Source organism: Myotis lucifugus, unplaced genomic scaffold (genome assembly GCF_000147115.1).
Source record: "Myotis lucifugus unplaced genomic scaffold, Myoluc2.0 scaffold_585, whole genome shotgun sequence".
NCBI lineage: Eukaryota > Metazoa > Chordata > Mammalia > Chiroptera > Vespertilionidae > Myotis > Myotis lucifugus.
Window position 1 is genome coordinate 293,801 of NW_005871633.1, and position 11,309 is coordinate 305,109.

The 11,309-nt window shown below is 54.8% G+C and overlaps 2 protein-coding genes across 7 annotated transcripts in view; one reads left to right on the forward strand and one right to left on the reverse strand.

The window, feature by feature from the left end:
- DDX39B (DExD-box helicase 39B) overlaps positions 1-11,309 on the forward strand; it is a 32,678-nt gene that overhangs the window by 2,534 nt on the left and 18,835 nt on the right. Inside the window, exon 3 of the mRNA XM_014446916.2 lies at positions 9,343-9,349. The gene's annotated coding sequence lies outside the window, so the exon portion shown is untranslated. The remainder of the gene's footprint in view (positions 1-9,342; positions 9,350-11,309) is intronic.
- The window catches only part of NFKBIL1 (NFKB inhibitor like 1), a 15,904-nt gene that overhangs the window by 1,346 nt on the left and 3,249 nt on the right, over positions 1-11,309 (reverse strand). For 5 of the 6 annotated variants that reach the window (XM_023745826.1, XM_023745827.1, XM_014446912.2 and 2 more), the window contains 2 exons: positions 6,207-6,428; positions 4,295-6,059 (listed from right to left, as the gene is read on the reverse strand). In XM_023745826.1, the coding sequence (XP_023601594.1) occupies positions 5,503-6,059; positions 6,207-6,428 (779 nt within the window). In that variant the 3' untranslated portion in view covers positions 4,295-5,502. Of the gene's footprint in view, positions 1-4,294; positions 6,060-6,206; positions 6,429-11,309 lie in introns of those variants that run through there. The other variant, XM_023745828.1, reaches the window with a different exon arrangement.

Below are 11,309 nucleotides of genomic sequence, written 5' to 3' on the forward strand. Positions count from 1 at the left end.
CTGGCCCCCGCTCGGGGCACGTCTTCCCTGTGGTCTAGGCAGAGGGCCAGGGGGACTCTCCAAGACTTCCAACCCCGGCTGACACAGCGCTCGCCTCAAACCTAAACTTGGCCTCAAAATCGAAATTGGGATTTAATACCGACTTTGACTCTAACCCAAATTTAACCTCAACCCAAATCACAGCTCAAACCCAACCCTAACATCAAATCTAAACACATCTCAATAAATGAACCCCAAACTGATTCTCTAAACTAACCCAACCTTGTCTCTAGAGCTAATCTTGAAACCAGCTGCCACCATGCCCAACCCTATGGTTAAGCCTGACTCTAAGTGCAGACCCAGCCTGCGCCACAAAGCTAGAGTGAGATTTAGCCTGCTTTGCCTGCGGTTCCTCCCTCCCTCCACGGAGTCCGGGCGCTCCTGTGGGCGGAGGGGCGCAGTGGCGGCCAGTCAGACAGGCCCCGCTCCTGGAGCGCACAGCCCAGTGAGGGGAGGCGAGGCGAGGCGCAGGAAGCGCCGAGGAGGGATCACGGCCGAGGAGGGATAGGCCAGGAGCACTGCGAGAAGGCGGCCAGCGGCCTGACAAGGGGCAGGGAGCTCCGCTAGACAGGTCAGGAAGGGCCTCTCTGTAGGTGGCATTTAAGCTGAGACCCAAATGCCAAGAGTGACCAGGTGAAGTTTGGAGGAAAAGCATTCCAGGCAAAGGGGCCAGCTTCTGCAAAGTCCAGGAGGTGGGCGCCGGAGGGTGCTGCGGAGGAACAGAAGGGAGCTGGTGTGGCTGGAGCAGAGAGGAAGGGGAGGGGCTGGGAGATGCAGTGGGAGGGAGAGGGGAGAGCGGGCCCAGATCACGCACAGGGGCCAGGCGAGCAGGGTAAAGCATCTGGGTTTAGTCAACCGTGGGACGCTTTGGAGGATTCAGTGTGGGTATGCAAGATACAGAGAGAGAAAGGCGCAGTGAGATGTGAGGTGGAGGTGATTGGACTTATGTTTTTAAAAGATCCCCGTGGCCCCTCGGTTTAGACTGGATCACAGGAGGCAGCACTGAGAGCAGGAACACCGGTTAGGAGGCAGTTGCTGCAATCCTGGAGAGAAGATGGTGGCAGCCATGAAGATGGAGAAAAGCAGGCAAATTTGGGATATATTTCAGGGGTAGAATTGACAGGATGGATCAGATGGATGGCCAGGTGGGGGTGACGATGGGGAGACTGGGCGAGTGCAGGCTCCTGAGGTGGGAGACCCGGGAGCCTGAGGTTGGATCTGTCTGAATCGATTGGACAGACGTCCAAGTGGAGATGTCACTTGGCAGTGGCTATGATCCTGGGCCGCACAGGCCAGGTCAGAGGCAGAGGCAACACTGGGCACTGTCCCGTGGAGCCGGGGTGCCGCCTGTGCACCCCAGACCTTCCCTTCCTCCCGACTCAGACGCACTCCTCCTGCCAAGGCGGACCCTTCGGCTGTCCCCCACTTCCTCTCACCCGACCCCTTCTCCCTCTGAGGTTTTCTCTTTTCTTGCTCCTCTTCATTTTACAAAATTTTTTTTTCTTGAAAATAAAAAAATCCTTCCCGACTCTCTTTCTCCCTTCCATCTCTCACCTTCCTTTTCTGTGTGACGTCTCGAGAGACATCTCACCACCCTAACCAGCCACTTTTTCGGGAACTGGTAGAATTTCCCTCATCGGTAAAACCTGTGGGTTGAACTAGAGACAGTTCTTAGTTTCTTCCGTATTCGCCATTCTCTGACTTTGTACCCACCACCTCCCTTTCCTCACCTCCTACTCATGCCTCGGCCCATGTAAGGTGACTTCTGCCCCTCTGGTAAGTGGAAACTATCTTCTCAAAATCTGTAATCACCTAGGCCCTGAGCCTAAACCATCTTTTCAGCCCTCCCGACCCGACCTCTTTGAAGCACCAGAGGTGCCTCTCTCCCGCTTGGCTCCCCTCTGACCGTCCTCATGCTCGGCCGCTCGCCCTCTCTTTGGGGATCCTGTCCACTCAGAGTTCAACCTCCACGGAGAGGAGTGACCCCCAAATCGATTCCTCCGGCCCAACGCCCCGGGGCTGCATCGCTGCTGGCTGCAAACCTCCACCTGCCGGGCCAGGGCCTCCTCCCCGCACCCCCCGTCCGCGCAGCGCACCTCCCATTACTGCGTGGTCGTTCCGTGTACACGTGTAGTGTGTGTTGCAGTAGACGGCACGTGCTGAGGGCAGTGGCTTTATCTCACTTACGCCCACTGTCTAGCAGAGCACCTGGCTCCCACCGGCAGCTGGATAAAAACGTACTGATTGCGTCTGAAATGGACTCACCTTCCCCACCGCCACGCATCTCCTTTGTTCAGGGCATTTTCACCTTTCCGATCCCCTAAGCTCAAAACCTGGAGTCATCTGAGACTCCTCTTCCCTCACTGGTACCACCCAATCCGTTGTCTTGTCTTGACATCCTCCTGAAGTTTATAAACTCTGTTCCCTCTTTTAATACCATCTGCAGTGTTGGGACCTACGGAGTTTGTACACGCGTCTTATTGCCACAGGTGAGCCTGACGAGGATGCCATCACTCTTTAGCTGTGAGCCTCGTCTCCTCATCTGCACATGGAGACCCACCCGCCTCACTGACGCCGCTGGCAGGATTACTGGAGTTAGGAAAGGAACCTGGTCATACATAGTAGGTGTTCAAACATCACCTTCTTCTTCCCATGGCGTGTGCACAGCAGGTCGCAGCGCCACTGCCCCGGACGCAGCCCGAGCCCTCTGCTGGCATCTCGGCATGCCAACGCCGTGCCCGCCGCCAACACCCGCTCCCTCGCTCCTGGGCTTCCTCGCCCGCACGCTCTTTTCCTCAACATACTCTGCTTTGGACGCCCGGCCTCTGCTCAAGTCATTTCCCTGACCTCTGGTGCCCCCACTCACCACACACAGAAACGCTACCCATTGGCCAGCGCCAGCTCACATGCCCGCCCTCCTCACCCACCCGCCGCCTTCCCCTCGGCTCACACTGCCGCTGCTGGGGTCTCTCAGGCTACTTGCTGTGCGGCTGGGTAGTCCTTCAGGCCCTTTTCCTAACTCAACCCAGACCTGACTGGACCCCAAACCCCAAACAGACCTTCCACCTCACCAGTCTCGTTCCCAACCCTGTTTCTCTAATGAAACCCAGACACCTTCCCGGAGACCCGATTCCTGGCCCCATCTCCGGGGACACGCGCTCTCCCTCACGGGAGGCAGAGTCACCCCGGGATGCCTGGGCCCCTCCCTGCCCCCACCTGGTGGACAGGAAGCCCGCCGCCTGGCCCAGGAGGTCAGAGGAAGCAGGGCCTCTGAGCTCAGTATTTTTATCAGCCTAGGAAAAAGAGACACTGAAGCGGAAACCATGTGGTCAGAGAAAGTGAACAGCCCTCATCTCAGGGGAACCCCCAACAGGGCTGGGGGCCAGACACAGGGAGGGACACTGGAAAGAGGGGGGCCTGGGGGCCGGGAGCAGGCCGTGTTGGGCTGTGGTTAATGTAACTTTTGCAAAGGGCCAGCGATGTGCTTAAAAACCGGAGGAAAACCTGGATGGAGGAGCAGATTTGGACACCAGTTCCCTGATGCTCACCTGTCAGCTCCCAGTCGACCGTCACCCCACGCCCCCCCAACCTGAGCTCTTGCATGCACTTCCGAAACCCCCAGCTGTGAGCGGAACCGGACGCCTGGGTTGCTCACAGCCTGTCTCTTCTCTGAATCACAGCAGCTTCCTCTCACAGCCCTTCCTCTTCCTGCCCCACATCTGGCCGGTGCCTCAAGGCCTTGGGCCTCTTGGCTCTGTCTCCCCGGGGTCTCGCGCTCACCCCACATTCCCATGCCACGTTCTGAGGCTGCCCCTTCCCTCCTCCAAGGCCTCCCCTTCTACTCCCGGCTTCTCCCACCTGCCGCGGAGACTGGGGCTCCCAACCTGAAAGATAAGCTTGATGCATAAGCGCCCTGAAGCAGACAAGTGCCCACGGCACTGGCCACCCTGCCTGTGCTGCCGGCCTGCCCTTTCTTCTCACTTCACTGCTGTGCCTGGGGTGGGGGGTGGCCATGGGGTCGGTGCTGTCTAGTCCCACACCAGTCCAGGGGCTGGGAGCTGAGCATGAACAGCGGGAGGGGTGGCGCCCCGTCCTCCGCGGAACCCCAGGCCTTCTCCCTCCACCCTCAGGATGTTTCTCTGGAGGCCAGGCCTGGCTGCCCAGCGATGGAACCCGGGCTTCATGGGAGCAGAAGCTATGGAGGGAGCTGAGGCTTGAGCTGTCGAACTAACTCAACGTGTTTGGAGGCTTTGGCTAGAAATACACGATAAAGATTTATTCACAGGTTTGCAAACTGGAAGCATAACTAGGCAAAACCCCAGAAGTGTTTCCGAGTAAGAAGGAAAGTTAAGCATCCTCCTCTTGAGAATGGTCGGTCCTGCAGGCTCAGCCAGGACCCACCGTCCAGGATGGCGCCCAGTCAGACCCAGGTGGTCTGGTCACACCGTGTCTGGGTGATGGATGTCAGGTGAAGGCGTAGTGAGGCCTTCAGGGGTGATCGGGGGTATCAGAGGCACTGACACAGGCCGGGAAAATTCCCAAGTTTAAGTTCCCAGCTGGTTAATGAGCACAGAGTCGTTCCTCGGGCCTCAACCAACTTGGCTTTAGTGACTGAGCAGCTTGACTAGAGTGAGTCCATGTCACTCCTTCACTCGCCGCGGGTGTGGGTCCCTGGTTGCCCAAGAACAGACAACCCAGGTTACATAATTTGGCTCTTTCCGCCTACTTCCCCTGGTCCTAATTTTAGTAACCGAAATTCCACTCCCCCACTGGGCTCCTCCTCCATCCTGCTCCTGCCCCGACCCGACCTCTCACAACCTCCTCGTGGCCCCCAGCTCCGCTGCCCCCCACTTGGACCATTCAGTGACTCAGCAAAGGGAAAGCCCTGTCTGCTGGGGAGGCAATGAGTGGGGAGGAGGATGTGGTTCTGGTGGGGGCTGGGGAGGGAGGGAAACTAGTTTTGTTCCCTTTTTTGGCCGGTGTTCACATTCATCTCTTGGGCCCCCAATTACCGAGGGGAGCCCGGCATAGGGAGAGAGAGAGACGGGAGGGCGCACTGGCCCGCTCAGGGCCAGCCTGCGAATGGGCCGGCAGCAGGCCTGTAGCGTCCAGTGCAGGCGCGGCCGTGTGCGTGCGGGCCACAGGTGGGTAGAGCTGTGGGTTCGGCAGACGGGGCGGGAAAGATGTCATGGGCGATGAAAACCACCGCAGTGGAAAAAGGCAGGGCCCTGGGAGTGAGACGTGGAACCAGGTCCTATTAGGAAGTGGGCAGAGTCAAGGAGCAGTGCCCGGTGGCTGCCCTCCCCACCCCCGCTCATCACAAGTTTCGCTCCCACCCCACATCCTCTGCTGCACAGTGCCCGGTCCTGCCTCGTCCTCGTAACCCCCACCTCTGATCATGCCCTTCCTGCCGCCCTGTCTCGAAGCCTGCGTTCCCTGCAGCTCCTCCTGCTGTCCCTGGGGTCACTTGAGGGCCTCTGCCCGGCGATTCAGGGCCTGAGAAAGGGCTGTCACCGCTCCCATCACACGGCCTAGCTCCCAGGTCTCAATCTGGCTCCCGAACCGCTGTAGGAAGCGGTCCGGGTGCCAGCGAACCTGCTGGACCCTCAAGTACCTCCTCAGAGCCTCTTGCTCCTCCAAGGGGGGACCCCTGGCCACCAGGGCTGCCGCCATGGCCTCCGGGTCCCCTCCCCCAGGGCAGGGCCAGGGCACGTCATTGAAGCGCCAGAGGTTGCCCCTCCCTGCTCCCCTGGGTGGCTGGGCCCTGTGAGCCTCCTGCGCCTGCTCCTGCGCCCGCCTGGCTCTGCTCTCCCGCAGTTCCTCCTCCTTGGCCCTGGCCCGCTCTTGGAAGAGTCTCCGCTCCTCCTCCTGCCGCCGCCAGCTGAGACTGGAGCCCTCAGCCCGGGTGGTGGGCCGGTGGGCTCCCTTTGCCTTGCGCTGCTGCTGGCACTTCTGGGCGTGCTCCCGGGCCAGGCGATCTGACCAGGCTGAGAAGGACTCGGGTTCCTGGGCCTCATAGTCTGTTTGGGAGGGGGCACAGGGGTGGTCGGGGAGAGGCCATGAGGTCACAGGGCAAGAGAAGCGGGCGGCACAGGGGACGCGGTGCAGGAGGGGTGCAGGCAAAGCAGCAGCTGGGAAGGGCAGCTGTTGGGGAACGGACTCCTCACCTTCCAGCCGCCCGGTGGCCTCCTGCCACTCGTCCTCCAGCTCTCCCAGCAGCTTCTGCCTCCACTGGTGCTCCCTGGACGCCTCGTCGTCCTCCTCCTCTTCGGCAGAATCCCAGGGGGGTCCCCAGCCCAGAATTTGCCCAGGGGTCTCCCCATCCTTGTTCTTCATTCCCATGGCAGAGGGACAGCGGCGCAGCAGCGGCAGGAAGAAGTCCGTGTAGGCTGTTGGCGGGAGGGGGGGGTTAGCTGGGCCTCCTTGGCAGGGCGCATCTGGGGTCCTGCCGGCACGCACACCCTCGTCTGCCCACCTAGACCTGACACACACTTACTGACCGTTTACCGCAGTTTAAAATATTCTGACCTGTGTCCCCATGAACTACTTTATGTTTTCAGTCTGCCTCCCGCCACCCGGGGCAACGTCAGAAACCTCTGGCTATGGATTCCAGTTTGGGCTGGAAAATATTGTCACGTTAGCCCAGCCGGCGTGGCTCAGTGGTTGAGTGTCGACCTATGAACCAGTCAGTTTGATTCCCAGTCAGGGCACATGCCCAGGTTATGGGCTCGATCCGCAGTGTGAGGCATGCAGGAGGCAGCCGATCAACGATTCTCTCATCATTGATGTTTCTATCTCTCTCTGAGATAAAAGAAAATATTGTTACCTTATACCTCTTCCTGTGTTTCTCACCCCACATTATACTTCAGATTGGTAAGATATTTGAACATTCTACTCTACCATTATAAATATGCAAATATCGAATAGGTATCTTTTTATATTACTTTCAATAAACTGGATAAAATAAGTGTTTTTAGGGGAATTTCCCTCAGCCAGCCTTCCCCAGAGCATGCTGGGAGGGGTGGAGGTCGAGGGCCAGATCAGCAGAGTTTGAACCAGAGAAATGCTCCAAGCAACCAGCAAGCTCTTTCCAATGACTGCTGGCCTAGGGGAGGGGAGAGGGCTGAGAGGGGGTTCCACCCAGGAACCCTCCTTCCTGAGTCCTGACTTCGCTGCATTGGCTCCAGAGTGGCCATGCGCCAGGGCCGTGCTGCTCACTTCACTGCCCACCCAGGCCCCGAAGCACCTCGCTCCTGGGACCAGGAGGGTGCGTGAAGCTCTCTCGCTGTGGCCTGCTTCCTCTCGCCAGGGCAGGAGGAGGTGGCTGGCGGCCCTTCCATCTTTACTCTGTGGCACTGGCTATCTAGGAAAAGCACGGGTCAGGAGAAGGGGTGCTCCCATTGCCAGGGAGGCAGGGAGACAGGACGGGCCCAGCCTTGGCCAGCCAAGGCCCGCGGCCCCCACGCATCTCCTGGCACACTCGAGTACCCCCGACTCCAGACCCCGTCCGGACCAGGCCTCACGGCAGGGGGAGGGGGCAGGTGCTCAGGCTCGGACGGGAAGGTTTTAGGTTCATAGGTTTTAAGGAGTAAGGCTTCCAACCATAAAATGTAAGTAAAATGTGACACAGGATATTAACTAGTAACCAAGCACGATGTTTGTGTGTGGAAAGCTGGCTACAAAACTGTACATGGGACCGGACTGCAATGGTGTGGAAAGACAGCAAGTGCTCTGGCTGGAGAAGGTGTAGAAATATAAGGCTCCGGCCTCTGGGTGGAAGGACTATGGGTGGCTCCCCCACTCCCACTTGACATTTTAAAGCGCATGGATGTAACTAACGGTGAGTCCCTTTCCTCTGAAAGAATGAAGAATAAATGTCATCGCTCTTCCCACTTTGCCACTGTCTTTTCCAGCCCCATCTGGGTGATATAAACGCACAGAGCTGACAATTTCTGTCAGTGATACATGACCGCACTGCGTGTGTTATTTGGCAACTTGCTCTTTTCACTTAACGTCTACTTATATTTTCCACAGGAGTAACACGCTGGCCTCCTTTTTCATGACTGCGCGGCGTTTCACTGCGCGGAACAAACTCACCCCCTCTCCCCGCAGGCGACAGACTTTGTTTCCAAACTGTTTGGCTTCCTACCTGTCTCTGTGGGCTCCCTGTGGTATTTCTGCGGGGTTGCTTTTCAGAAGTGGAATCTCTGAGTCAAAGAACATGGGAGGTTTTGCCAAACAGCTCTCTTTTGTGCCAATATACAACCCTATGGAAATCTGCGTCGTCCTTTACCAAAATTTAGTCTCATCAACCTTTTAATTTGGCCCATCTGACAGATTAAAAAAAGATTTTAATTATGAAATTTTCTTTTTCATATGCTTTTTGGCTCTTTGTGTTTCTGTTGTGAATGACCTGATCTTATTCATCTACTTTTCCCTCGGAAACGATAATGTAGAGATGACAGCCCTTTATATAGTACAGAGATCAACCCTGTGTCTGTGTTACATGTATTGTCGGCATTTTCTCCCATTCCAACAAGTTTTTGCCAGGGTGCTAAGTGGCTGGGTGCCGACCTATGAACCAGGAGGTCATGGTTCGATTCCTGGTCGGGGCACAGGCCTGGGTTGTAGGCTTGATCTCCAGTGGCAAGGGGGAGGGGGAGATGTGAAGGAGGCAGCCGATGGATGATTCTCTCATTATTGATGTTTCGACCTCTCTTTCCCTCTCCCTTCCTCTCTGAAATCAATAAAAATATATTTGTAAAAAAAGTTTGATGTAGTTAAATCTGCATCAATAGCTTTTGACTTTATTTCATTCTTAGGAAGGTTTTCTTCACTCCAAGATTATAAAATGATTCCCCTGTGTTTTTCTACTATATTTACTTTTATTTTTAGAAACCTAAAAAATTCAAAAAAAGTAGAAAGTATAGTACAATAAATACCTCTATTCCTATCACAGGGTATGTTAACATATTGTCATTTTTGCAACATCATTTCGTTTTAAAGAAATAAAACCATCATAGATAAAGTAAATTTTTCTTCAATGCTGCCTTCTAAGTTTTATTCCCCCAGGGAACCCCTCCTATGAATTTGGTATGTGCCCTTCCTGTCATATTTAGGTGAGCTGCGGGTCCCTCACGTAACTTACTTTTACGTCAGGAATGAGGGAGGACTCTGCTTTTCCCTGGATGAAGCAAATGCTCTGATATCATTTGTTAAACAGCTCACCTTTCTCCGGTGACGTGGAATGCCAACTTTACCATCAGTTTAGCATATGGATCAACTTTTCCCAGTGTGCTTTTCTACTGGGAAAAACAGATATGAAAAACATTTTGGAGTAAAAATAGACTTTGTCTTAGTGATGCCAGCACTGCTTTTCTCCTCCCCATAAGATGATTTCTACCTTAAAGCAAAGTTCACACTAACTGGTACAACTCACTGAAAAAAACACTAGTATCAGAAGCTTATGTTGAGGACAACTGACTGAGGAAGGCACAGAGGAAGAAAAGGTCATGGTGGGCAGGGTGGTCCAAGAGGGCTTCCAGGCGGAGGTGGCTTATGTTGGTCTGGGAAGGGAGAGTAATTTAGCAAAGCAGAAATCAGGCAGACGGGAAAGCAACAGGCAAGAGAGAGGCGGGCTTGTGAAAAACATGCTGGGGGACACTGGAGACAGAGCCTCGCGGGGAGCTGCAGCTTTTGGGTGAGCCGTGGAGGTCAGGCTGGAAAGGCAAATGGAACACAGCCACCTGTGAACAGGGCCACAGACTACTTCTGCGGTGCAGATCGAGTGGTAACGGACAGTGAATGTCTGGCACACAGCGGAAGTGCAGTGAATGTCATATTAAAAATAATATATCCGAAAAAGTATCAGGATGGCTCTCAATTTTATTCTTTTTGCAAAGACTGTGAGAAAAACAACCCCATTTCTCAGTGTTCGATAATTCTTGCTGTATGCAGAGAATGGTTACTGTCAGACTGAGGTGTGTGTACACAGGGGTCTCTGACAGCTGAGATAACTTCCCCACGAGGTGATGGGTCCGAAGAGAAGTTACCAAAAGCCCAAGGTAGGGGCGATTTACCAGCATGTCACTGGGTGTGACAACCCAGCCCAGCCAACCCAGCAGAACAGGCAAGTCCATCGGGCCTGGGCCTGCCTGGGAGCTGAGGGGAATGCACCTCCTCAGTGATCCAAGATCTTTTCATCAGCTCAAAGAGAACATTTGCATTTAAGGCACAGTGGTTTCTAAAGCAGCTGGAGACGAAGAAGACAGGCCTTCCTACCCAGGAGTTAGAAGGCCCCCTGGTGGCGACTGGCAGGGACTGGGAGGAAGGAAGGGCTTGGGTGTGACCTGAGCTGGATCCCCCTTGGGAAGAAAGTTCCTGAACCACGGGGCAGGTGGGGTTCAGTGGTTGAGGGTCCACCGATGAACCAGGAGGTCCCGGTTCGATTCCCAGTCAGGACACATGCCCAGGTTTCGGGCTCAATCCCCAGTGTGGGGTGTGCAGAAAGCAGTAGATCAATGGTTCTTTCTCATCACTGATGTTTCTCTCTCTCTCTCCTTTCCTCTCTGAAATCAATAAAAATATATTAAAAAAAATAAAGTTCCTGAACTTTCTAGGCCCTCCTTTCCTCACCTGTGAGATAATAATATCAATCTTGCTGGCTTCTTGGGATTTAATACAATGAAGAAAGCACTTACCATGAAGAATATTTTTATTATTCAAATAGCCTTAATTAAGTAATATCAGAATAGAACACTACTTCTCATTGAGTTAGTGCTAAACTGTACCAAGTGCCTGCCTCTTAACTCTCACAACCTGCATTTTAGAGGCACATCAGGTCACAGAGGGTGAGCTGCGGGTCCCTCACCCAGCCCAGCCCAGTACCCCAGTGGCCAGGCTGGAACCTGGGTGAGGGCTCAGCTTTTGCCACCTGCAATGTCAGTTGTTCAGTCAGCCATCTGCACTTTGCAAACCTCCTTTCTTTGTTTTTAAGTTTACAACCTCCCCACGTGCTGGCCTATCTCACTGATGTTAAGAAACATTAAAGAAAGGGGGAACGTTTCTTTACTATTAGGGAAGGTGTAGGGGTGGAGATGGGTTCCTATGCTTGGGGCACTGGGGGAGCAATCAAACTGAATGAAGGGTGCTCATCCCAACCTAGAGGTTCTCCTCAGATGTACTTACTCCCGAAGGAAAATCTCCTGAGGGCAAATCCCGTCGAGCGTGCCTCCACTGCCCACAGAATCCACAGGCCCGCACGGAAAGCA